The sequence below is a fragment of the Rhinoderma darwinii genome, chromosome 3 (genome assembly GCF_050947455.1).
Source record: "Rhinoderma darwinii isolate aRhiDar2 chromosome 3, aRhiDar2.hap1, whole genome shotgun sequence".
NCBI lineage: Eukaryota > Metazoa > Chordata > Amphibia > Anura > Rhinodermatidae > Rhinoderma > Rhinoderma darwinii.
This window is the reverse complement of record NC_134689.1, coordinates 350,392,370-350,419,759: the sequence shown is the minus strand read 5'-3', so window position 1 is coordinate 350,419,759 and position 27,390 is coordinate 350,392,370. Positions and strand designations below refer to the sequence as shown.

Genomic DNA, 27,390 nt, shown 5'->3' with positions numbered 1-27,390 from the left:
TTTGTCCAAATCTCAGCCACGTGGCGGGGACTGCAATTTGCTGCAGAGTTTCCGAACAGAAGATCCACAGCGTTTCCGTCCCGTGTGGATCCAACCGCACATATAAGACCACATGCACACGATGCGTATTACGATTTCAAGCAATCTCATCTACACGTTGCTCAATTTTTCCGCACGTAAATTGATCTGCGGTACAAATTCTGCATCATGTCAATTTATCTTGCGTTTCCGTCTCAGAATTGTAACTGACAAGTTTATAAAAACCTGCATCAAACCCGCACCTATATCCGCGTCCAAATGTAAAACACGCACCAAAAAAACGCAATATTTATTCACACGGACGTGTTAAACATCCGTGTGGCGGCTGTTAAAAAAACGGCCGTCACACGGACCTTTATCATTCAATGTGGCCATTCACAAGGCCGTTGTTTCAACGGAGCGTGTGAAGGGTCCGTGAGAAAATAGGACATGTCCTATTTTTTCACGATTCATGCATCCCTCCATAGGCTCTAGTCTATGGGGGATGCATGATATCGCATTCCGCAGCGCAGAGCACGGATGCACCTCGGACGTGAAAACCGGCTGTTTTTCACGTCTGAGATGCGCAATGCTGTGTGAATCCGGTGAAATTACCTGCGTTTATCTGTGGATTTGATGCAGTTTTTCTGCATTATATTTCGCAACGTTTGCATGTAGCCTAAAGTGGACAAAAAACATAGAATCCGATTAGAGCCAGGAGAGATGTTTCCGGAATTTATACATCCAACAGGAATTGACCCGTGCTTTTTTAAATCCGCAGCATGTCAATTGTATTTGCGTAATCGCTGCTTCTGCGTTGTGTGATTTCCCTATTGAATTCAATAGGAGGGTAAAACCTGCAACGAAATGCAGATATTTAAATTTTTGCAGCGGAAAAGCTGTGATTCCGCCGTAAAAATTGCAAATCCGAAAAAAATAATAATCCAGAATTCTGTGCTTCTTCGTCCAGGCCGGCCTCCTGGGATAATGTTTCATCCCATCTGACCGCTGCAGCCAATTACAGGCTACAGAGGTCACATGGGATGAATTGTCCTCCCAGGAGGCCGGACTGAGGGACGTCAGAGGGATGTGTCGCCATGGCTACAGGTAAGTTTTTTTTTTTTTACATGAAGTTTTCCGCAGCGAACATACCAGCCAAAAACATGCACAAGTAAATGCGTTTTTTCGTCTGGAATTCTCTGTGATCGCCAGGACGGATACGCTGTATACCTTTATGCAGCGTAACTGCCCTGTGTGAACTTACCCTAAATGTATGGAGGTATTCTCCCCAGAAGAATTGCGTCCCATTGTGCATTCATTTAATCGTGTCGAAATGGACAATTTTAACCAAAACGATCGTTCATCTGGTATTTTAGATGACCGACCGTTATTGCCTGGAAAGAAGTCAGCCGTGTTTAAAGAGAACCTTTCACCTCCCCACACACGTACAGCTGAGTGCAGCATGTAATGGGGAGGGCTGCACAAACTCTGGGGCACTTGACGTTTTTTCTACCCTCCTTCGTTATTTAGATATTGGTGCCGTTATATTTGGCACCCGATATTTAAATAACCCCCTGAAGTGTCTATGGGGCGTGTAATTGGCAAGGGACATGTAACATCGCTGTGACACTGTCCAATCAGCTACGGACAGCGTTACAGCAAGAGCTGGAGAGAGGAGCGTATGCGCGTGCAAACGCTCTCGCTCTCAGCAGACAAGGACAAGACTGTGTGACCTCTCACCAGAGATCACAGTCTTGTCGTTCTTGTCTGCCGAGAGCTGAAGAGTGAGAGCGTGCCTTCGCACACGCTCCCCTCTCTCCAGCTCTTGCTGTAGCACTGTCCGTAGCTGATTGGACAGTGTCACAGCGATGTTACACGCCCCATAGACAGTTCAGGGAGTTATTTAAATATCGGATGCCAAATATAACGGCACCGGTATCTAAGTAACGGAGGAGGGTACGAAAAAATGTCAAGTGCCCCAGGGTTGGTGCAGCCCTCCCCATTACATGCTGCACTCAGCTGTACTTGTATGGGGAGGTGAAAGGTTCTCTTTACGTTTTTTGTCGGTAGTACTTGACTGTAAATGGTGCATTCGCCATTAGGGTATGTGCACACGATAACGTCAAATATGTCTGAAATTACGGAGCTGTTTTCAGGAGAAAACAGCTCCTGAATTTCAGACGTTTTTACAAGTGCACGCGTTTTTCGCGGCGTCTTTTACGGACGTAATTGGAGCTGTTCTTCATTGGAGTCAATGAAAAATGGCTCCAATTACGTCCCAAGAAGTGACATGCACTTCTTTGACGCGGACGTAATTTTACGCACCATCTTCTGACAGCGACGCGTAAAATGACAGCTCGTCTGCACAGAACATCGTAAGACCCATTGCAAGCAACGGGCAGATGTTTGCCGACGTATTGGAGCCGTCTTTTCAGGTGTAATTCGAGGCATAAAAAACGCCTCCATTAAGTCTGAAAAGAGGTTGTGCACCCTTACACTTACAATTGTTCCATGAAAGAATGTTCCACACCAAAAGGTTGTTATCCTTTGCCCGGTGTCATCGATCATGTATGACCAGTTTCAACAACTGTAACAGACTATAAAATGTATACATATAGGTGCGTCAGCGTTCATGAGATGATCGTTTGATCACCTACTTCTGTATGTCCACTTTAAGGGTATGTTTACACACGACGGATGGGAGACTGAAAAATGAATTCCATACATGTGAATGGGATTGTTTCTGCAGCAGGTGCAGGGATTTTTGCAAATCCTATTTAGATGAATGAAACAGTCAGCAATATTTCTGCAGCAAACCTGCTGAAATGTATGTGTGAACATACTCTAAGGAGGGTTTACACGTCTTGGTTTTTCCATTGTTCTGCTCTGTCATAGGAGCAAAACGCCAAAAATACCGGAAGTGGTATTTCTGTTGTACCACAAACACAGCCGGCGGCAAACAGAACCCAATGACTTTACTGGGTTCCGTCAGTGTGTCCGTGGCTTTCCCAAAAGTGCTATTGTTTCTGGTATCTTCGGCCAGATCTGCGGCAGAGGCTCTAAACGGAGCCTACAATGCAGATGTGAACAGGCCCTTAAGGTGTATTCACACAGTGAGGTTTTCGGCCACGCAGCAAACCGCACCGTGTGACTAGACCCTTACGAGTTCTTTCTGGTTGTCACAACCCAAAGCCAATAAGCTGTAATAATTGTGTGAAAGGTCCTGGCGGAGTTATGGTGAAGTTTACCAATGTGGTAGCCATGGTTCGATGTTAGATTGCCATGGAAACCATTGACAACATTATTTTTGTGGCTTTGTGGGCTCTTGAAAAGACCAGATTTATATCATTGCATTCCCTGGTCTATGCTATGTTCAGTAACACTTCACAAAGTGGATCTATCTACACAACCCCCAGTGTGCCAGAGCTTGCTGGGACTAGTAGTTGTATACTGCTTTGATACCTCAGTACCTTCCTCCCCTGCAGCACCCACTCAGCAGAACGCTCTAAAACGGGACTACATTTCCCATCATCCCCTAGTGACGTCTCCTTCCACGTGATTAGCACCGTTCAATCACTCCCTCTGTTACAGAGCTCGCTGCGTTTGTAAGGAGCTCCGGCGAAGGGTCTGGGGAAAGACAAGGGCCCTACCGATAACAGAGGGGCCCCAGGCGGTATCCATGTTGTAGGTAAGAGGAGAAGGAGGAACAACAAAATAGTTGGTATCTAGCAAGGGGGAGGCGATAGCAGCGGGTGATATATAACGGGACTCGGAGGGACCGGCGGCGGGCTCGGGGACCGGAAGTGACGTCAGCCGGCGGCTCTTCTGCTCCAGGCTCTTGAGTAGGCGCAGGGTAGTTATATGGAGGAGGGGGGTTCTTCTATACAGCTGCATGACGTAAAAGAGAAAACTGCGAGGTCCTATATATACTGTGTGTGTATATAAATAATTGTACAGTGTCTGCATCATGTTTCTACTGCAATAAACATTTAGTCATTATATATTTTTTTTAAATTAAAATGTTCCTTATATAATAGAGTAATGAAAGGAGAAACCAAATGCCAGTGATAGGCGGCCTCCATCTCCTTATACACGCTTCCATACTGTGCCGGTATTGGTATACGTCTTATGGTTGCTATGGGTTACTCCCATGATATGGCTATTGTCAGCAAATCCCAACCAAAACTACAGGTCACACCACAAAAAGAACAAATCAATGTATTCAGGCTCCGTCACAAATGATGTCAAATTTGACAAGAAAAATAGGATTACTTATAGCGCTATTTTTCCTGTCAAAACGACGCACACCTCAGTAAAACGTAACAGCCGGTGCTATGCTGAAACAACGGCCGCGTGATTGGCCCCATTGAAAAAACATGCGTCCGTGTGACGGCCGTTGTTTTAAAACAGACGTATTAAATTTTCGTGTGAATCAGGCCTAAAACTAATATAAATGGGATATGAAAATAAAAAGCAAATTGATAGGGTGATCTAGAAGAAGGGGCTCATTCATCCTATAATTTTCCCAATAGGCATTATATGCCCGCTCTTGCTGGTATTTTATTAAGAAATATTCTTGCCCTCGTTTTTCCCTCGTACCCTTTTCCCTAATAAACACACAGCTTACTTTTGGTGGTGTACGCCAAGGCAAAATATAAGGGTATGTTCACACGACTTATTTTCAGCCATTTTTCGGGGTGTAAACGGCTAAAAATGCTGGGGGCTGAAGCCTCCAAACATCTGCCCATTGATTTCAATGGGAAAAACGGCGTTCCGTTCCCACGGGGCCGTTTTTACGCGGCCGTTTTTTAAAAAGGCAGCGTAAAAAAAAACGCCTCGTAAAAAGAAGCGCATGTCACGTCTTGAGCTGTTTTTGGAGCCGTCTTTCATTGACTCAATAGAAAAACAGCTCCAAAAATGGCAGTAAAAACGGCTGAAAATCAGGAGCGGTTTACCCTTGAAAATAGCTCCAGTATTTTCAGCCGTTTTTTGTTAAGCGTGTGAACATAGCCTATGAATCCAAGAGAGGAGGTCCATTCTTGGTTTATAGTACATAGTAAATGACGGAAAAACTAATGGTGTTGTCGTTTCAGGCTATAGATCAGTATGGAACCAAGTCCTGTGAGGCCAAAAGTACCCGACTTCCTCTCCAACTTGGGAAAACCTACCTTGCGAGGTGTTCGGAAATGCCCGCACTGCGGTACTTACAATGGAACCCGTGGCCTGAGCTGCAAAAATAAGAGCTGTGGCACCGTGTTCAGATGTCGAAACAACAAGCCGCCACCTCGAGATGCTGTGAAGCTCCTTACTGGCTCTGACATGCAGATATTCTCAGTGAGACAAAGGGACAGGGGTCCTGATCACAGATGTCTGGTCGTTCTGGGTATTTCTGAGACCACCATACAGACTGCAGAAGGGACAATCATCACTCAGATTAGCTCTGGCCGCTGCTTTGCGCCATCTTGTCTTAAAGCAGCAGTTCGAGGGGTGGTGGAAAATCAATGCCAGCACATTAAGCAGGCCGTAAGCTGCCATATCGAAGCCGAGCCACTGCCACTTAAAAGCTCAGTGTTGAATGCTATGCAGATCCCAACAGAAATCAAGCAGGATATCTGGGTGCTAGCGAATGAGTGCATGGGGCCGTTAGTTCAGAGGGTGAACAAATCTGTACTGGTGGTGCGTTGTAAGCCTAGCCCACAAAACAGCCTGGGCTACATCCACGTGTACTTCACCCAAAAATCTGGCATTCAAAAAGGATCCAACCACGTTTTTCAATGTTCCTGCGAAGCTCAGAAAACGGCCAAAGCCACATCGTCCAAGAGTGAGAATGAGGAGAGATGTGTGCATTTCTACACCTGCCTGGGGGCTTTTGCCAGCGATGACAGCCTTACCGAGGAATTCACCGAATATTTCTACGTCATGTCGGAAGGTAAGAGAATAACCGTGGCACAGAGACATCTGGGACTTCTTTCTCCTTTTTTTTAAAACTCTTATCCAGATGAGGACTGTCGAAGGGTAGTTAACATTTGAGGAAAGGATTCATTTACTTTCGTATTTCTATAACTAAAGGGTTAATCACAGGATAGGTATTGGTGTCAGTCGAAATGTTCTGATCTGTGAAACCCCCTGATGACAAAGGAGCAAAGATGCTCAGTAAAGCGCAGCAGCTTCTTTAGCTTTTTTTTTCTGTCGTCGTTTTTCACTCACTTGGATGTGGTTGTATTAGGGTATGTTCACACGGCAGCGTCCGTAACGGCTGAAATTCAGGAGAAAACAGCACCGTAATTTCAGCCGTAATGGCATGTTGAGGCGCTATTTCACTGCGTCCATTACGGACGTAAATGGATCTGTTTTTCAATGGAAAACGGCTCCGTTTACGTCTGAAGAAGTGACCGGTACTTCTTTGACGCGGGCGTATTTTTTACACCCCGCCTTTTGACAGCAAGGCGTAAAAAAAATGACCGTGTGCACAGAACATCGTAAGACCCATTCTAATGAATGGGCAGATGTTTGCCAACGCTATCAAGCCGCATTTTCGGACGTAAATCGAGGCGTAAAACGCCCGAATTACGTCCGTAAATAAGCCGTGTGAACATACCCTTAGGGTATGTTCACACGCAAAGGCAAAATACGTCTGAACAGCTCCTGAATTTCAGACGGTTTTGCAAGTACTCACGTTTTTTGCGGCGTCTTTTACGGACGTAATTGGAGTCAATGAAAAACGGCTCCAAAAACGTTCCAAGAAGTGTCCTGCACTTCTTTGACGCGGGCGTATTTTTATGCGCCGTCTATTGACAGCGACGCATAAAATTACACCTCGTCTGAACAGAACATCGTAAAACCCATTGCAAGCAATGGGCAGATATGTGCAGACATATTGGAGCCGTCTTTTCAGGCGTAATTCGGTAATTCGAGGCGTAAAACTCCTGAATTACGTCTGAAAATAGGTCGCGTGCACATACCCTTACAATTAAGCACCTGCTTGGGAGTGGCGCTGTTTCTGGAAAAAGCCAAAGTGAAGATCCCAGTAGTTGGACACACATCTAATCATGGTGCCATCAATTTATATCTGAGAATAATCCCTATCTTTTAAAATGGTTTTAACCCCTTCCCGACATTTACCGTAAATATACGTCATGGAAAGCCAGTGCTTACCGCAAAATGTCGTATACTTACGCCAAATGTTTGGCACCGGCTCAGAAGCTCAGTCAGTGCCATAATCGCCGGATCTCCGCTGTATCTGACAGCTGACATCCGGCTGTAATGGCGGGGACCGAAATTAGCTTCGATCCCCGCCATTAACCCCTTAAGTGCAGCGCTCAAACGCGATCGCTGCACTTAAGGTGTTTGCAGCTCATCGGAACCCCAGCAATGAAATTGCCGGGGTTCCGGTGGCTGCAATGGCAACCGGAGGCCTAATACTGGCCTCCCGGTCTGCCTAGCACCGAAGCCGGTCAAGATCCGCCCGGCGGCGGAGCCTGATCGGCTTCCGTAGCTGCCGGCAATATGGCGCCGGGTCAGGAGCTGATCCGGCGTCATCAGCGGTGGAAGTCAGCTGTACTGTACAGCTGACATCCACCTGTAACGGCAGGAACCGGAGCTGACAGGCAATCAGGACTGGCGACTGCTGTTATGGCAACAGGAGACACAATGGTCTCCTGCTCTGCCATTACGGAAGCCGATTTAGGCCCCGTCGGGAGGCGAAGCCTAATCGGCTTGCTGTCAGTGAATGACTGACAGATCTAATACATTGCACTACATAGGTAGTGCAATGTATTAGAGAAAAAAAAATCTGTCCCCTAGTGGACTTGAGAAAAAGTGTAAAAAAAAGTGCAAAAAATAAGTTTGAAAACAATAAAAGTTTCAAGTAATCAAATAAAACACAATCCCCCTTTTACTCTTATCAAGTCCTTTATTATTCAAAAATAATAATAAACCATATGTATTTGGTATCGCCACGACCGTAACGACCGGAGGTATCAAAATATTATATTATTTATTGCACGCGGTGAACAGCGTGAAAAAAAAACGTAAAAAACTTTACCAGAGTTTCTGTTTTTTGGTCGCTTTGCCCTACAAATGTTAGAATAAAAAGTGATCAAAAAGTCGCACGTATCCAAAAATGGTACCTATAAAAACTATAGCTCGTCCCGCAAAAAACAAGCCCTCATACAGCTCCGTCGACAAAAAAATTAAAAAGTTATGGTTCTCACAACTTGGCGACAGAAAAAAAACATTCTTTTTACAAAAGTAATTTTATTGTGCAAAAAGTTGTAAAACATAAAAAAGTGCTATAAATTAGGTATCGCCGGAATCGTACTGACCCACAGAATAAAGTTAACATGTAGTTTATAATGCGTGGTGAACGCTGTATAAAAAAAACGAAAAAAGCTGTTCCAGAATTGCGTTTTTTTGTTAACCTGGCATCCCAAAAAATAGGATAAAAGGTGATCAAAAAGTCGCATGTACCCCAAAATGGTACCAATAATAACTACAGCTCGTCCCGCAACAAACCAGCCCTCATACCGCTACGTCTATGAAAAATAAAATTAGTTATGGCTCCAATAAGTCAGGAAATAAAAAAATATGCAGTTGTGCCCGAGGGGAACATTTCTTCTGTTTCAAGAGGCGATTTATCAAGGACCTAAAATTAGGGAACCAGGAAAGGGAGGGCCCAAATATATCCGCTGGAAGCGCCGGTGCCCGTATTATACCAGGACAACACTTCCCAGCAAAATTCCCCAAACTACAAAGGTGCGGAGTGTGGACCAAAAGGGGGATAAGAAATGACACCATTTATCAGTGCGACATTGGCCTGTGCAGAAAGGATTGCTTCACAGCGTAACACACATCTATGGATTATTTTATTATTTTTTTTTACCCCATTATTGTACCACCTGACTATGCCCCTTATATACTCCGCCCCGCTTACATGTACCCCCACATTATAAATGGAAACACCAGCAATACTCAAACAAATATAGTACCAAGCAAAATCCGCTCTCCAAAAGCCAAATGGTGCTCCCTCGGCTCTGAACCCTACAGCATGCCTAAATAGCAGTTTCCTTCCACATATATGGCATTGTCATACCCGGGAGAACCCTTTTAACAATTTTTGGGGTGTGTGTCTCTAGCATCATAAGCTTGGCATGACATATTTGCCACTGAATGGCATATCTAGGGAAAAATATAAATTTTTAATTTGCACCATCCGCAGTGCATTCATTTATGGAAAAGACCTGTGGGGTGAAATTCTCACTACACCCTTTAATAAATGCATTGAGGGGTGCAGTTTCCATAATGGGGTCACTTCTCAGGGGTTTCTTTTTATTATTTCACATCTGAGCCTCTGCAGTTGTGAACCAATACTTTGTAAATCGCCAAATTAGGCCTCCACTCCGCATGGTACTCTTCACTCCTGAGCCCTGTCATATGTCCAGACAAAAGATTAGGGTCACATGTAGTGTGTTTCTAAAACCGGGAAACACCGCATAATAATTAGAGGGCTGTCTTGTTATGGTGGCACAAGCCGGGCACCACATATTGGCATATCTGGGAAAAAAATCCCATTTTCACTCTGCAACATCGAGTGCACACTAATTTCTACAAAACACCTGCAGGGTTAAAATGCTTACTACACCCCTTGGTAAATGCATTGAGGGGTGTAGTTTCCAAAATGGGATCACTTCTGGGGGGTTTCCACTGTTTTGGGCCCACAGGCGCCCAGAAACCAATCCAGCAACATCTGCACTCCAAATGGCGGTCCTTCCCTTCTGAGCCCTGCCGTTTTCCCAAACAGCAGTTTATGACCACATATGGGGTATTGCCGTACTCGGGAGAAATTGCTTTACAAATGTTGGGTTCTATTTTTCCTTTATTTGTTGAGAAAATAAAAAAATTTGCGCTAAAGCTACGTCTTATTGAAGAAAAAGGACTGTTTTTATATTTTCCCTGCCCAATTCTAATAAGTTCTATGAAACATCTGTGGGGTCAAAACGCTCACTACACCCCTAGATGAATTCCTCAAGAGGTGTAGTTTCCTAAATGGAGTCACTTTTTGGGCGTTTTCATTGTTTTGTCCCCTCAGGGACTTCGTAAATGTGACCTGGCCTCCGCAAACCATTCCTGCTCAATGTGATCTCCAAAAGCCAAATAGCGCTCTTTCCCTTCTCAGCCACGCCGTGTGTCCAAACAGCCGTTTATTACCACATGTGGGGTATTGTTTTACTCGGGAGAAATTGCTTTACAAATTTTGCGGTGCTTTTTCTCCTTCAGTCCTTGTGGAAATGATAAAAAATTAGCTAAACCTACATTTTCTTTGAAAAAATTTAGATTGTCATTTTCAGGGCCTACTTCCAATAATTTATGCAAAAAACCTGTTGCGTCAAAACGCTCACTATACCCCTAGATAATTTCCTCAATGGGTGTAGTTTCCAAAATGGGGTCACTTGTGGGGGGTTTCCACTGTTTTATCCCCTCAGGGGCTTTGTAAATGTCACATGGCCTCCGCAAACCATTCCTGCTAAATTTGAGCTCCAAAAGCCAAATAGCGCTCCTTCCCTTCTCAGCCTCGCCGTGTCTCCAAACAACCGGTTATTACCACATGTGGGGTATTGTTTTACTCGGGAGAAATTGCTTTACAAATTTTGCGGTGCTTTTTCTCCTTTAGTCCTTGTGGAAATGAGAAAAAAAATCGCTAAACCTCTGTTTTCTTTGAAAAAATTTAGATTTTAATTTTCACGGCCTACTTCCAATAATTTCTGTAAAAAACCTGTGCGGTCAAAATGCTCACTGTACCCCTAGATAATTTCCTTGAGGTGTGTAGTTTCCCAGATGGGGTCACTTTTGGGGGATTTTCACTGTTTTGGCACCGCAAGAGCCCTTCAACCCCAACATGGTGCCTAAAATATATTCTAACAATAATAAGGCCCCAAAATCCTCTAGGTACTCCTTTGCTTCTGAGGCCGGTGCGTCAGTCCAGTAGCACGCTAGAGCCACATGTGGGATATTTCCTAAAACTGCAGAAACTGGGCAATAAATATTGAGTTGCATTTCTCTGGTAAAACCTTCTGTGTTATAAAAAAAATTGTATTAAAAATGTATTTCTGCAAAAAAATATGAAATTTTGTAAATTTCACCTCTACTTTGCTTTAATTCCTGTGAAATGTGTAAAGGGTTAAGACCTTTTCTAAATACTGTTTTGAATACTTTGAGGGGTGAAGTTTTTAAAATGGGGTGACTTTTTGGGGGTTTCTAAATATATAAGGCCCTCAAAGCCACTTCACAGCTGAACTGGTCCCTGAAAAAATAGCCTTTTGAAATTTTCTTGAAAATGTGAGAAATTGCTGCTAAAGTTCTAAGCCTTGTAAGGTCCTAGAAAAATAAAACAATATTCAAATACTGATGCCAATCTAAAGTAGACCTATGGGGAATGTTAATTAGCAACAATTTTGTGTATTATAGCCGCCTGTCTTACAAGCAGATACATTTAAATTGAGAAAAATGCTAATTTTTGAATTTTTTCGCTAAATTTTGGTGTTTTTCACAATTAAATACTGAACATATCGAGCACATTTTGCCAGTAACATAAAGTCCAATGTGTCACGAGAAAACAATCTCAGATTTGAAAAATGAGGCTCTGTCAGGAAGGTCAAAAGTGGCTAAAGAGGGAAGGGGTTAATACAGGTACAAAGTGCTTCTTACACCAAAGACGAGATGTGTGGTTGATGCACTTTAAAAAAAAAAAAAAAAGATTCATCTCAATAGTGTCTCACTGAATAGTGTGTATCCTGAATACTGGATAAGGTTACACACATACATCATGCTGACCCCTACTTTACTGAACACCCCGGGTCTGACATCATCCCAGCACAGTGTAGTATTTCTGGCACACTTGGTGGAGCTCTCCAGTTGTAATAAATGATACTATTAACCTTTTCATCCTTACAAACCTACAGGCATTAAAGAGATAACGGTGTTAGAGACGGACAGTAAGATGGATACTGTAGAGACTGTGGTGCAGATACATGAAGAATCCTCCCCAATGCTGAAACCCAAGAAACCCAGAAACGAGGAGTCGCCAGGTAAAGATACTACACAACGCAGTTCCAAAAGTCCTATTGCGGTGCCGTGGAATCTGAGCGCTCGGTCTTATCCGTGTACATTAGGATGTTGTATGCATAGAATTTTGTTGGGAAAGCTCCATTACAAATTTAGCCAAAAACGTAAAGAAACACTGTTCTTAAAAGCATAATAATAAGACCATCAATTACAGTAAGTCTTGCAGTGTGGTCGGGTATATGGTGATCCTGAAAGCTGATAATCCGTAATGTGGAGGTGGTGTGAACTGCATCCTATTCTGTTCTGGGGCCTCCAGCCACTGTATACTGCTCCGTTTGTTCCGGTAAAGGTATTTCTCTGTAGAGGAGCACATGAAAGCAATAAAGTGCTCTGCATTCAGGTACAGGATAAGCCTGAAGGAACACAATTCACAACACTCCTCATTTGCCACCCATAGTTTATGTAATGACCATCCCAAAAACTGCAGATCTGTAGAGCGGATTGTAGTTCTCCACCATTTATGCAATGAAGTTTCAACTTTCCTATGTATTTTCCTTGTGTGTCAGGTGCAAACTCTTTAGTCCAGGATGCTGTAATTCAAAGTCTGAAGAAAACTACCCCGAAAAAGCCATCGATCAACTCTGCTACCAAGAGACCAGGTAAATGCTGGATTATTATTATATTGGCGATAACCAGGCAGTCCACACAGTTTTTTTGGTGGTGATTTTGATGTGGAAACCGCGTCGGAATCCGCGCCAAAAAACTTCCAAAATCGCCCGCCATTGATTAAAATGGGAGGCAGAAGCGTGTTTTTCCCAAGCGGCTCTTGGCCGTTTACGGAAAGAAAAAAGCGACATGTCCTTTCTTGCCGCGGTTTCCGCCTCTGACCCCCCCCCCTTGTTAATCAATAGGAGGCAGAAAAAAAACTTGTGCTCGAAAAAATGCCGAAAAATACGTGCAGGCAGTTCAAAATCTGGCCCAAAATTCTTGAAGGAATCCTGAGGCAGATTTTTTCTGTGTGTACAGGGCCTTAATATGGCTAAAGCTGTTAAAGAGGCTCTGTCACCACATTATAAGTGCCGTATCTCCTACATAAGGAGATTGGCGCTATAATGTAGGTGACAGCAGTGATTTTTATTTAAAAAAACGATCTATTTTTACCACGTTATTAGAGATTTTAGATTTATGCGAATGAGTTTCTCAATGGACAACTGGGCGTGTTTTACTATTGACCAAGTGGGCGTTGTACAGAGGAGTGTATGACGCTGACCAATCAGTGACCAATCAGCGTCATACACTTCTCTCAATTCATTTAGTCCGCGCATAGGGATCCTTTTAGATCAGTATGTGATGTCTTATACTAACACATTAACAATACTGAAGTGTTTAGACAGTGAATAGACATTCCACGGTATGTCTATTCACAATCCCTGCACTTCGTTACTGTTTCTGTGGTAGTTACAGCAGAGCAAAGCGTAATCTAGGCGTGTGAACATACCCTAATAGTCAGAACATGTATATTTGTTTATGGCTGGTTTTTTTGGGGGGGACAAATAGCAGGAGAATCATTGGTGGCAGTGTTAGTTCAGGACTGAGAATAGTACAGGATAGGGATTGGATGGTGTCTTCTCACTCTTCTGCTCAGCGATGCCAGCGGTCCGTCTATTCCAGGTGTAGTCAGAGGTAATCGCAGTCAGAAAGAAGAGCCGAAACATCGTACTGCACACATTAATAGTAGTTAACCCCATCATGTACCTCAAAACATTAACCCAATGTTGCCCATTGCAACTGTGAGCGAGGTACTCTGAAAACATGATTACACTATAGTACAGTATTCCCATATGTAGGCAGTGACTCACAGCAGCATGGATGACTATGATGCTAGAAGCCGGGCTTTCTGAACTACGTTGGATCCAGTAAAAGCAGGCGACATATGGTCTGTATCTCACACATTAACCCAATGGTGCCCATTATATTCATTATAGTAAGTGATCCCATCGAGTACCTCGCTCACAGTTGCAATGGGCAACATTGGGTTAATGTGTAAGGTACATGATGGGGTTAATTACCATTAATGTGAGGCACATAGAGGCAGTAAATTTATAACACTTTGTGCCTCACATTAATAATAAGTGACTTCATCATTTCCCTCTCATAATGGCAACATTGGGGTTAATGTGGGTCATATTAACCCCAATGTTCCTCAGTGTTGGCTGCAAAAAATACTAGTGCCTTTATTTAAGTCTTTTATTCTGCTGTAATACCTGCCTGGGACTGGTCTGTAACTGTATACTGCAGCATGAGCGACACCGGCACGTCATCAGGAAGCCCGTGCGGCTCGCAACATCCCTGGCTCCTTTCTCACATTCTCAGATTATCATTGGTGGCAGTAGAGAAAGGAAGGAGGAGCGTTCCTCCCTCCCACTGTGACGCAGCCGGCACTAAGGACGAGCGGGGTGCTCGCTGAAGGAAGAGAACATTGCGGGTGCTGTACAGTGCGCTCTCCATGTTCTCTTCATTTATTGCGGTCACACCGCTTCGTAACGAAATGTACAAATTGACGGTATTGAACCGTTTCAGGGTGCACAGTATCGAAATTTCGATACATCCCTAATGATAATTGGCTGTGTTGGATTTTTTTTAATTTTTGAACGATGCTATCTTGTCTTCACCCATAATGGGTGTCACTGAGAGAAAGCATGCACATTAGAGTGAGCTGAACGTGCATGTGAATAGAGAGGAAGGGCGTCTAGTGTGATTATCATTTATATTAATACCTCACTATGTGTACTTCCCATCTCATTGCCTCTTATCCAACTCATAACCTTAAAGGGAACCTGTCACCAGCATTTCACCTATTGAACTTTACTTATTCCTCACTGGCCGCTGCTATCAAAAGTTCATTGCCGTTATCCCCTCTCCTAAACTCCTCCTCCGACTGTAAATAACGGTCTGCAAACATTTTGCGCCTTTTATCGTAATAATCCGGTGTCACTTTGTGCGCACACACCAGAAGAGGACCTCAATGCACAAGCGCCGGATTTTGTGTGCTGGGGGGAGGTGAGGAGCTGTCAATCAAAAGTAAGGAGGCGGGGTAAACTCGGAAAGACTTGAGGAATGAAGATATGACTCTTTTCTGCTCATTAGCATACGGTGTGGGAACACTAAAAATCTGAATACTAAAGCTACAGAGCCGACTAAAGACAATTCTAGGTTATATAAAAACGATTTTTGACCCACTACCACCTGATGTTGGTGGTTTAATATGTGAAATGCTGGTGACAGGTTCCCTTTAAGCAGGTCATACACGTTAGATGAAAGTCTACCAGCCGGGGAATGAAGGATCGGGCATGTTGGATTTCAACATGCCCAATCCTTTGTTCCGATGAGAAATAATCCACTGCCAGAAGAGTCTAGAAGCGGCATTTTCCCCTCTTCCCATTAAAACCACATGTATATGGGAGGAATAGCATGCTCGGCTGATGGCTATCTAAAGTGTCAGGGCAGCTTTACAGTGTCTTCTTATATCATCACATGAAGCAAAGATGGTTATCATGCTTCTTCACATCCTTTCCTCAGTGCCAAGTCAGATGATGATTGAGAGTCAGGTGTCCTTGACCTTCATAGACTGGTTGGCCAGTGTGACCGAGAGGATCCATCAGACCATGCATTTTCAGTTTGATGGTAAGTGGCTATATACATGTGGGTGTAAATGTGCCAAATTTCTTATTTAAGGGTATTTCTCATTTTGGGCATAATTATCTACATGAACATACATGGCCACTTATGAACACCATTTTACAGATAAGGGGCATAGCTATGTGGCCCAAAGGCTCCTCTGCCACATAAGACACCAATATTACAAATGGTAGGTGGGGGAACTGTTACAGGTTTTGCATTGGGCCCATAAGCATCAAGTTACCCCTTTGGTCTATATATAGAATTAATCTACATAAAAAGTTAGAAATACATTGCATTACATAGTCCAGAGTTACAGCTTATAATATAGTCCAGTGCTGCGTTTGAATATCTCCAGGCTTCAGAGCTGAAATCTTCCAACCTTCTTTGCTTGCTCAATGTCTGCTCAGATCTTGCTGGTGATTTTTTATTATGTGAATTGTAGTGTTTACAACAAACACTATGCACTAATCTGATGTAGATAAAAATGAACTGTCCCACTGCATTATATTGCTCCTCTGTCCAGTAACAACCAGCTGAATTGTGAATGCAGCTCTGGACTAGAGGCTCTAATCAAGGAGCAGTACAGGATAAGCATTGCAATGTATTTACAAATTCACTCAGCATGTTATGTAGGTTTTTTTATTATATAAACTGTAAAAGGCTCTGTTCACATCTGTATCAGGGTTTCTATTACTTTTGGCTGCACAAATAAAGCAGCATGCGACACTATTGAAATTACGGAACTCTGACAAATCCCTTTATGATTTAATGAGATCTGTCGGCAACCGTTTGGATCTATCGTACGACAGATCCGTCACAGCGACAAGGCCTTCATTATAAACGGAAGCCATGACACTAGTGTAAATGCCAAAGACCGTTTTCTTTCTACAGATATGTTGTTTTGAGGAGGAGATTCCTCTCTCTACTCTCTTTAACATCTTGTTCATTCTCTAAGGTAAACCAGAGCCGCTGGTATTTCACATTCCCCAATCTTTCTTTGATGCTCTGTCACAGAGGCTGTCCATGGGAAATGCAAGGATGCGTCTTCCCAACTGCACAACAGGTACTAGAATGTCCTGGGCAACCATCACACAGCGGCAGCATATGTGCATAGAGTTACAGAATTCAGTTTAATATTGCAGATTCATCTTACAATGTAACATCTAATCACACCCTGTGCCTATTCATGCCATATGTCGACTAGATCACGTGAATATTACCGGCATGTGGAGGAGAGAGATTTTTGGTCTCTTTAGTTGTGATTTTGTGAAAATATGTGCATGTAGACATAGGTATAAGTGGCATGTATGAACTCTGCACATCTTCACTTTTTAGGACATGTTGTGCGCCTCAGGCTCTACTTGGGTCAGACCTTAAGCCGCAATCATGATCTTGTATGACATTTTTACAAAGTCTTCTGATTTGATGCAAAATTACATAAAGTTCGCCCATGAGAGCAAATTGCTGGGTGGCATTTTTGCAATGTGCCTGGTGTCTTTCAGAAAATATATGGGTTTGGGGTATAACATGCCTTTTTTTTTTTTATTTATTTCATAATTCAGGTGTTCTTTGTGTATTTTAAAAAGTATGAGAATTGTCCTGAAACCCCTGGTCTTCCAAAGGTTTAGTAAAGAGGAACGTTGCAATACTTGTTAGGGGAAGAAGACTCTAGACTGGTGCAGGGTTGTTGCCTCAACACAAATGTAAACAAATGTCTATATTTCAGCCTTTGTAAGAAAAGATGCTCTTCCTTTGGGGACTTTCTCCAAGTATACCTGGCACATCACTAACATTTTACATGTTAAACAGATCTTCGACACACCAGAGGTAAGAAATGATGACTGTTTAACGCATACCTATAGTCACTACTTAGACCGCTGTCGAGTTTTGTGTGTCTAACCTGTGTTTTCGGGTCTTTTACCCTTCATCTGCATGTCTGCTGAGTGTACGGACACTTCCTTGAGTGATACTTGGGCTGTACTCAGAAGCCTGAGCCAATCAATTGCCTTCCCACTTCTCCACCCCTCCTCTCTGACAGCAGATAATCTCACAGACCCAAAAAGAAAAACTGCAACTGCATCCCCCTCCTCCTTGTCTTCTATTTACTGTGTTGCTGAAGACAAACTTTTTAGTGACTGAGGAGGTATCAGAACATTTCCAGAGAGCCTGCATGCAGGGCAAGGGGGACTTAGGGCTTCTGGAAGTTGAGGAAGATGTCATTTTACCCTAATAACAAAGTTCTTTATGTATTTATTTCTGATTGGTTGGCAGGTTAGAGGCAAGAGACAAATAATGTCATGTTGTTCCTTGCAAAGCAAAGCTGTTTACCTTTTTTGTTAGCAGTAGCAGTTGTAGCATCACATATGCGGCGAACATTCAGCATACACCGACCAGCCATAACATTAACGCCACCTGCCTTATATTGTGTAGATCCCCAAAGTGCCACCAAAATAGCTGTGACTTGTCAAGGCATGGACACCACAAGAACTCTGAAGGTGTCCTGTGGTATCTGGCACCAAGACGTTACCAGCAGATCCTTTAACCCCTTCCCCACCGTCAGGTTCCCAGTCTACAACGACGTCTTTTGGCGTCGCTGTAGATCAGGCTGATGAGCGCTCGTGTGAGCGCTTATCCTCTCAGCAGGAGCTGTAACGAACAGCTCCTGATCTCAGAGCAGCCTCCTGAACACAGCTGGGGTCGGAAAACATTCCAGCTGTTTAACCCTTTGATTGCCGCTGTCCGTGACCGCGGCATGATCAAAGGGAATTCCCCTGTTTGATCGCATCACCAGGTCTTGGTGATGCGATCAAAGACCGGGGAGTCCCTCTGCAGTCAGCCCTAGGGACCTACAAAGGACCCCAGGGCTGTCTGTTTAGTTTGCCTTCTGTTAGGGCACACTATGTGCTGCCCTAACAGCGTCCTATGTCATAGTCACACAGTGTAATGTATTAGCATACAGGAGTATGCTAATACATTATTAGTAAAAAATAAAGTTATAAGTAAAGTTCTCCATTAATGGGATTAAAAAAAAATTAAAAATTAAGTTATAAAAAAGTCCATTATTTTGCATAAAAAATATTTTATTGTCCCCACATTACATAAAAACAAAAACGTACACATATTAGATATCTACACGACCGTAATAACTTGAAGAATTAATTTAACGGGTTATTTAGCGTGAAACGTGAACGGGATAAAGAAGAAACAAGAAAAACAATACCGAAAATCGCTTTTTCCTAAATTCACTCCGTAAAAAAAAAATTCTTTTACCACCAAACTGCGGAGGAGAAAAATACTATTTCTCTCGCATAAAACAAGGCCTCATACAGCCACGTCAACTAATAAAAAAAATAAGTTATAGCAGCTGAAAGGCAGAGAGGCGAAACCAGAAAAAGAAATAGCTTTTAAATTAAGGGGTTAAAGGCTATGTACACCGTTTGAAATATATATATATTTTTTTTAATAAGAATGTCTTTTAGTGTGATTGGGGCAACTTTCAAAATAGTTTTTATTAAAAATTATTTTTACTTTTTGAGATACAGCTGCTTTGTATCCTGTAAACAGAGCAGCTGTACCTAGTCATGAACCCTGTATCTGTCAGGTCAGCGGGACTGATGGGTTTATTGAAAGCGGGTCCTGCGTGTCTCTGACACACGGGATCCACCTGTATTCGATCACATCTATGTTATGAACTTAGATGTGATCAATAGCAGTCCTGTAAGTTGCGAGGTAGGACCTTCTATGGATGGGACATGTTTTTCCAGCAAATCGCACAACTGCTCAGTCAGATTGAGGATTGGAGAATTTGGAGGCCAAGTCAACACCTTGAACGCTTATCATATACCTCAAACCATTCCTGAATAATTTTTGCAGTGTGGAGGGCACATTATCCTGCAGAAAGAGGTCTCTGCAATTATGATATACTAGACGGGGTGTACTTGGTCTGCAACAATGTTTAGGTAGGTGGTACGTGTCAAAGTAACATCCACATGATGCCAGGACAGCAGCACATTGCCCAGGGTACCACACTGCCTCCGCCGGCTTGCTTTCTTCCCATAGTGCATCCTGGTGCCATCTCTTCTCCAGGCAAGCGACACACACGCACCTGGCCATCCACATGATGTAAAATAAATCTTGATCATACTAGACCACCTTCTTCCATTACTCCTTAGTCCAGTTCTGATGTGCCCAGTGTAGGTACTTTCAGTGGTTGACAGAAGTCAGCATGGGCACACTGGTCTGCTCTGATGTGCCCAAAGACTTTCATTACCCAAACGTATGCCAAAAAGCGTACTTTTGTCATACATTTGGCAGGTATATGGCAAGACCCAAGTTGCCTCAACTGTATGGCAAAGTGGAAACGACTTTTTCTTCTCTGCTCAGATGCCCCTAGAAATTACCCGAAGTTTTGTCCAGAACAGAGATGGAACATTCGACCTATTCAAATGTCCTAAAGTGGAAGTGGAGAACATTGCAGAAGCATATGGCAGACTGGAAAAGCAGCCTATACGCCCCCTCGAACTGAAGACCTTCCTGAAAGTTGGTATGTTGTGGGAATTATTGCTCATCAATATAGAGAGTATAGAAGTGAGGTGCATTCTGTGCTGAGATATTTTAATGAAATCTTCTAATTGAAATTAAACTTCTAAGTTCTTTCACTTAAACACTTGAAAATGTACCTGACCATTTTATAAATTGGCAAGGCAGGGGGTTGAATCCAGCGATGTAGAGGATAAAATGGAAATGTTCCAAGTTTACTAGGTATCAAGGTTAAAACAGGGTCCAGAAAGAAGGAATCCTGGTGTGCAGACAGGAGAGTGTATCGGTCCAGTCTTGGGGCCTACGCGTTTCAGACGTTGTGCACGTCCTTAATCATGGCTATTAACCCCCTGCCTTGCCTGTCTTCACCCATCGTGTGCCGACACGAGATTCCGTGCGATGTCCACGACACACATGCCAAGTGTCAGGTGAGCTGGAGGATCTCTCCCATATCTCCTGCATTTTATAAATTACTAGTCTATGTACCACCTTTGCAACCAATTTCATTTTTTTATTTTTTTTTAAAGAAAATTTACAAATCGTCGTAACTAAATATATATTTTTTTTAAAGAGGAATATTTGCAAAGTTGTGTCATATTTTTTTATTGTTGATTCTTTAGAAAGGTTTTTGTTTTGTTTTTTTTGTTAATGGATTTCTTTTTACACTTTTATATAAAATCATTAATTTAGCATTGTGCCGTAATTATTTACTAGTAGTCCATAAGGAACTATAATTAACTATGCACGCTGATATTGTATTCCGTTCCGTTAATTTCTAAAGTCACCGCCTGCCTAGAACGATTAAAAGTAAATTTATTAATTATATTCTAAAATTGGCTCTTGAAGCCCAAATTCACACATACAGGCTCAGACAGGTGGGCAGAACTGAGAAAAGTCTATGGGTGATATGATCCCACTCCTAGACCACGATCTCTCCTTATTATAGAATACACTGAAGCCACGTGCGGCCATTGCATTAGAGTCGTGCACGTGCCGGGAGGTGGAATTGGCACAAAAACAGTGCTAACCGACACCAATACTTTGATCCCTGATGACGTATCACGCTAATTTATGATATTGAAACGCGTAGGATTACTCTCCAGCAAGTGGCTTCAGTGTATTCTATAATAAGGAGAGATCGTGGTCTAGGAGTGGGATCATATCACCCATAGACTTTTCTCAGTTCTGACCACCTGTCTGAGCCTGTATGTGTGAATTTGGGCTTCAAGAGCCAATTTTAGAATATAATTAATAAATTTACTTTTAATCGTTCTAGTCAGGCGGTGACTCCATAAGGAACTGCTCTCTTCCCAGCATGACAGGGTGTGCTTTACCATAGAGTCATTAGAGTCTGGATATGAAGATAGGCAGTGACATAAATCAGTCCTCCTCCGATAACCCTGCTTTCTCACCGCGTGTCAACTGTCTCTATTCTTCCCTTTAGTATTGTTGGCATGAAATCTTTTTACTTGAGTCAAGCAGGAGAATACATCCGTGACAACAAATTTTCACTGTAGGCTGTAAAGTGAGATGCCTTTTATTTACCAATCTGGAGTTTAGGCTGTTTGGTCTCCTAGATGTCAGCACATGTAATAATGTAATTTCTATATAGATAAACAAGACAAATTAGAAACTGCTACTTTTTGTAAAAAATGTAATTATGCTAAAAATGTCAATTTTTGATGATATCTTTTTAAGACCAGGTCCATACAATGTGGAAAAAATATGCAGCTTAAAGGGAGTTTGTCATCTTAAATTTGCCTATCAGTCCAGCAGCGTAGTAATATAGTGTAGCCTTACCTGAATCTAATGCTTGTTTCACTTTTCAGCTGAGTGGCTCCGTTGCAGCGATAGTAACTTTATTCATAGAAGGTAGAGCCCTCGTTGCTCTAAATAGCTCATTTGCATATAAGGAATAAAGTTATTATCGCTGTAACGGAGCCACATAGCTGAAAAATAAAAACCGCGTTATATTCAGGTTACACTAGAATACTGTGCTGCTGGTTTTCTGCTAATTTCTGGTGACAGACTCCCTTTAACCCTTTCAGGACTGAGCCATCTTTTTCGTTTTTTACTCCCTGCCTTTCAAGTGGCATAACTTTTTAATTTTTCCGTCAATAGAGTGGTGTGAGGGCTCATTTTTTGCGGGAGGAGTTGTAGTTTCTATTGGCACCATTTAGGCCCCATGCCCACTTCAGTCTTTTTCTTCAGGGTTCTAGCTGTTTTTCTGACGGCTAGCACCCTGACCCATTCATTTCAATGGGGCCATGCACACTTCAGTTTTTTTGACGGTCCCGTTGCTCCGTTCCGACGAAAGTAGAGCATGTCCTACTTTGGTCCGAAATTCCGTGACCGTGAGACTCATGCAAGTCAATGAGGCCGTCAAAAAACCTGAAGGCACACGGAAGGCATCCGGGCGGACGGGCAGAAGTACATTAGAGATATTACATTAATCGGCAGCCACTTCTCTCTATCCAGCACTGATAGAGAGAAGAGGCTGCTGATAAATTAAAATAAAAAGCAATTCATACATACCCCGGTCGTTGTCTTGGTGACGAGTCCCTCTTCTTCCTCCAGTCCGACCTTTCTGTATGACGCGGCAGCCTGTGATTGGCTGCAGAGGCGGTCACGTGGGATGAAGCGTCATCCCTGGAGTCCGGCCTACTGACGTCATCCAGTCTTGCGTGACTGCCACTACAGCCTGTGATTGGCTGCAGCGGTGACATGGGATGAAATGCCATCCCAGGAGGCCGGACAGGAGGAAAATGCAGGGAGTTTTGGGTAAGTATGAACTGATTTTTTTTATTTTTTTTCATTAAAATTGTATTTTGCGAGCATCGGGCATGGTCCTTCTTCAGCGCTAGTCACAGTCCAGGGTGCTGAAAGAGTTACCGCCGCTCAGTGCAGCCCATTAACTCTTTCAGCACCCTGTACAGTGACTAGCGCTGAACAACCCTGCTCTTTCAGCACCCTGGACAGTACCATGCTCGGCGCTCGGAAATGGAAACACGGAGTGCACATGGGAGTGCACACGGAAACCACATGGCCGCTAAAACGGGCACACGGATCCGTCAAAAACGACCGCTAAAACGGTGAAGGAAGTGTGCACGAGGCCTTAAAGTACCATTATAATGTACTGGGGAACTGAAAAAAAATTAGTTGTGGGCTTAAAATTGGGAAAAACTGTGGTTCCTCCATTGTTTTTTGGGTTCCGTTCTTATGGCTTTCACCGTGCGGTAAAAACGACAACTTAACTTGGTTCTGCGGTTCAAATACATTACGGTGATTATATATATATATATATATATATATATGTATATATATATATATATATATATATATATATATAAAAAATTTTTACTACTTTTACAAAAAAAACTATTTTTGTTCAAAAAAAAAAAAATATTGTTTCACTGCATTCTGAGAGCCATAATTTTTTATTTTGTTGATTGAACGGTAAGAGGGCTTATTTTTTTGTGGGACGAGCTGTAGTTTTTATCAGTATCATTTTTGGTACATACAACTTTTTGCTCACTTCTTTTATTACATTATTTAAAAAAAAATGTTTTAAACTAACGTGACCAAAAAACTGCGATTTTTTACAGTTTTTGTTTTTTACACGTCTGGTTATTTTGACCGAAACGTCACATTGTCTAAGTCTGTGGATTGCAAATAAAATTATCTTTCAAAAACAAAGCATTTTTGGAATGCCAGGTTTTCTTTAAAAATACTACGGTATATTGTAATAGTTCAGACTTTTTACGTACGCAACTATACCAATTTTGTTTATTTTTTTACATCACTTTAGAGGAAAAATGTAAAGGTTTTTTTTGTACATTTAATATTTTAAAAAAAAATTTTTTTCACTTCTAATAACTTTTTATTTATTTATTTATTTAATCAATTTTTTAGTCCCCCCTAGGGACTATTGAATTGCAGTATATTGTAATTTTTACAGCTTCTGTTAACACTGCAAGAGGCACAATTGCTGTTCCTGTCCGTTAGTCCCAGGTGTCAGCTGTAATACACCGCTGACACCCGCTCCATACATAACTCCCCGCACCAGGACATGCCATTGCGTCCAGGTGCGCGAATGGGTTAATCCGCATGTATTTACAGATTATAGGGGGCCTATCAGTTCTGAGAAAACTGTAAAAATTGACAGTAGATTAAATTCTATAAATAATTTTTTATACATATCATTAGAAGAACAATGGATTTCCCTCAGTATTACAGGACACAGTTTCTAATTTTATTGTAGCAAAGTGAGGTTCAATTTTCATCAGATTTTTTTCCTCTGGAAGGAACCATCTGTGCGGGGAGGAGCTGATTCTATACAGCATCCGAATGGTAAAGTTGAGCCCTGTACTCCGATCTGGCCAGGATTAGGGGTGAGAGAATCAATTCTCCTGTTTGCTGGTCCAGTGGGAGAATCGATTTCCCTATTCGTTTTATAAATTCCCCAAAAAAACGAATCCTAAACTTGGTGAATTAGTTATCTAATGCATCGAATCAGCGAGGCGCGAATCTAGCAAAAAAAATGTCTCGCCTCCAGCCAGGAGCCTGAACTTTATTTCAGACTGAATATTGTTATTTTATCAGCCCTGTAATAAGATTTCCCTATGTATTATGCAGCCCAGCTAGAGGAGGAGACAGCTGCTTGTAAATGGTTAATCTGAGTCTCTCACTACATGCACACGGAGGAGAAAGCTGTGACTGGATTTACCTCTGCTGCTGCTATTTCTTCCAGCCTCCTCCTCCATAATAAACTGGAATCCATCTTACATTGCTGCTAATATGACTACATCCATCAGATAGCATGAAGTAAGATAGCAGCAGAGATCTTCACCGTACTCCTGCTGCGTACCCACAGTCCCCCCCTCACGGTAGACTCTCCCGATCCGAAGCAGGAAATCTCACATAGCAGTCTATGAAATGTTGACTGCTCAGTGCTTCTAACTTCTTCCCAAGTAGCTCCTGATTATCACTAAATTAAGGAGGACATTAATTTTACTAAATTATATATACAGTATTTGAAAGGTTTTATATTTTGGTCTTTTCTTACTTCGTGAGGTTTTCCAGGAAGTGATTGGTCCTCTTTAATTTACTGTAGATTGCCACCATAACATTACAGTGGGTGAAATATTCTCCTTTCTGCATGAAATTCGTGATACAGCATGCTTGTGGCTGTGAGAGGTACACACATTGACATTTAGTGTTGTTTTGGAGTGCTAACCCCTTCCCGACATACGTCGTGTATATATATGGCGCTGTCGGGAAGGTGTTCCGGCAAACCTCAGTACAGTTACATCGCGGTGATGGTGCGGTCTCAGAAGCGGCCCGCACGGCCAGAACCGGAGCTATTCTCTGATCCGGCCGATTAACCCCTCAGATTCTGTGCTCAATAGAGAGAGCAGCATCTGAGGAGTTTTTACCCGACCGGCAACCCAGGGATGTAATCACTGGGTTGCTATGGCAACCAGAGGCCAAGTAATTGTCTCTGTGTCTGCCTTGTACGGAAGCCGATTCGGATTTAAAAAAAATAAAAACACAAGTTTTATGGAATGGTGACGAAGGGAAACCATTAGCGATGTTCCCGTCACAATTGCTATCAATGGTGACTGTAACGGAAGCTGTGGTTTCACTTTCCGTTGCGGGGTTCACCCGACGGAAACCTCCGACCGAACCCCGGAACGGAAAGCGAACGGTGATGTGAACTTACAAGACGATACATTTTAAATTTAGAAAAATGCACATTTTTGCAATTTTTCCTCTAAATTTTGGTGGTTTTTTTTACAATTAATTACTGAATGTATCGAGCAAATTTTATCAGTAACAAAGTCCTGAGAAAACAATCTCAGAATCGCTTGGGTAGGTGAAAGCATTCCCAAGTTATTACCACATAAAGTGAAACATGTCAGATTTGAAAAATGAGGCTCTGTCAGGAAGGTCAAAAGTGGCCACAGCGGGAAGGGGTTAAATACATATAATATTTGTTTTTTGGGTAGTGTTGCATTGCTAAAGGTGGCATTTGGTCTGGTCAGGTGGGGGGATTTATTTATTTTATTTTTTTAAATATATACATTTTACTTGAATGTGGTTGTAGTGAGACTCTTAACGCTCTTTATGTTTGCAGGCAACACTTCTCCAGACCAGAAGGAGCCAACCCCATTCACTATTGAGTGGATCCCAGATATTCTGCCTCTGTCTAAGATTGGGGAGCTGCGCATTAAATTTGAATATGGCCACCATCGAAACGGACCATTACCAGAGTTAACAGATCCTGCCCCCCACACCCTGGAGCACACCCTAGAGATCACACCTCTCACCACCATTACATTTGATTAGTTCTGTACAGTAAGAACCATCAGGATGACTTATGTTGCCAAATGAGGAGGGCCTGATCCAGTGCCACATTATCAGGACTATGGACGTTTCTCCTGCATTAATATATGCAGGGATTTTCTTTTTTTATCCTTTTTGCTGCTATGGTACGCTGTCTTTTGTGTGTATTTAAATAGAGTGTCCGTGTCTTCATGAAACAGCCAATGTTGTTTTAAGGACAAGAGTCCAAGGATGGAAGTTTAAGAATTCAACCGATGGTTTGCAGTGGGGTGTAGATCATCACCCCATGGTTTTGGGCAGCAGTGTTTTAAATATAAATGTTTTGGGAGATTTGATTGTCAGGGCTCTATGGGCGCTTCAACTTTAGCTGTGATATAGTAGCCTGGTCATTTGGCTTGGCCTCCTTGGCAGAGGGTTTACAGCTGTCGGCAAATACTGATATCAGAGGGACCATTTTCTGATGGAGACCACCTAGTGACAAGAGAAGATCCTCACCACAAGCAAAAGTTTTTCCTCTGTTTAAGCCTTTTATAGATTTCCCGTCTGTCCTTTTATCTGCCTGCCTCTTTAACTCCTCTGTTATTGTTTTTTTTAACTCCAAAATGTATATAGTTAACCCTTTGAGGGCAATTGTATTTGATCAATCTGATGGAATGACTATGGCTGTTAGCTTAACCGGACAAAGAAGCATACAATCCCTGTGAAGACTAAATATGAGATTGAAAAAAAGAGATGATCTCAACATTG

The 27,390-nt window shown here is 42.5% G+C and overlaps 1 protein-coding gene across 3 annotated transcripts; it reads left to right on the top strand.

Annotated features, from left to right (window-relative positions):
• The first annotated feature begins 3,599 nt into the window (after positions 1 to 3,599).
• On the top strand, positions 3,600 to 27,390 carry C3H2orf42 (chromosome 3 C2orf42 homolog). Of its 3 annotated transcripts, none has more exons than XM_075858502.1 (9): positions 3,600 to 3,706; positions 5,112 to 5,947; positions 11,976 to 12,101; positions 12,645 to 12,737; positions 15,658 to 15,762; positions 16,715 to 16,822; positions 17,486 to 17,586; positions 20,143 to 20,302; positions 26,435 to 27,390. In XM_075858502.1, exons 2-9 carry the CDS (start codon positions 5,125 to 5,127, stop codon positions 26,644 to 26,646), a joined length of 1,728 nt encoding a protein of 575 aa, XP_075714617.1. In that variant the 5' UTR covers positions 3,600 to 3,706; positions 5,112 to 5,124; the 3' UTR covers positions 26,647 to 27,390. The 3 variants fall into 3 exon arrangements, with proteins under 3 accessions (XP_075714617.1, XP_075714618.1, XP_075714619.1); XM_075858503.1 differs by lacking the exon at positions 3,600 to 3,706 and adding an exon at positions 3,785 to 3,860; XM_075858504.1 differs by lacking the exon at positions 3,600 to 3,706 and adding an exon at positions 3,899 to 3,951.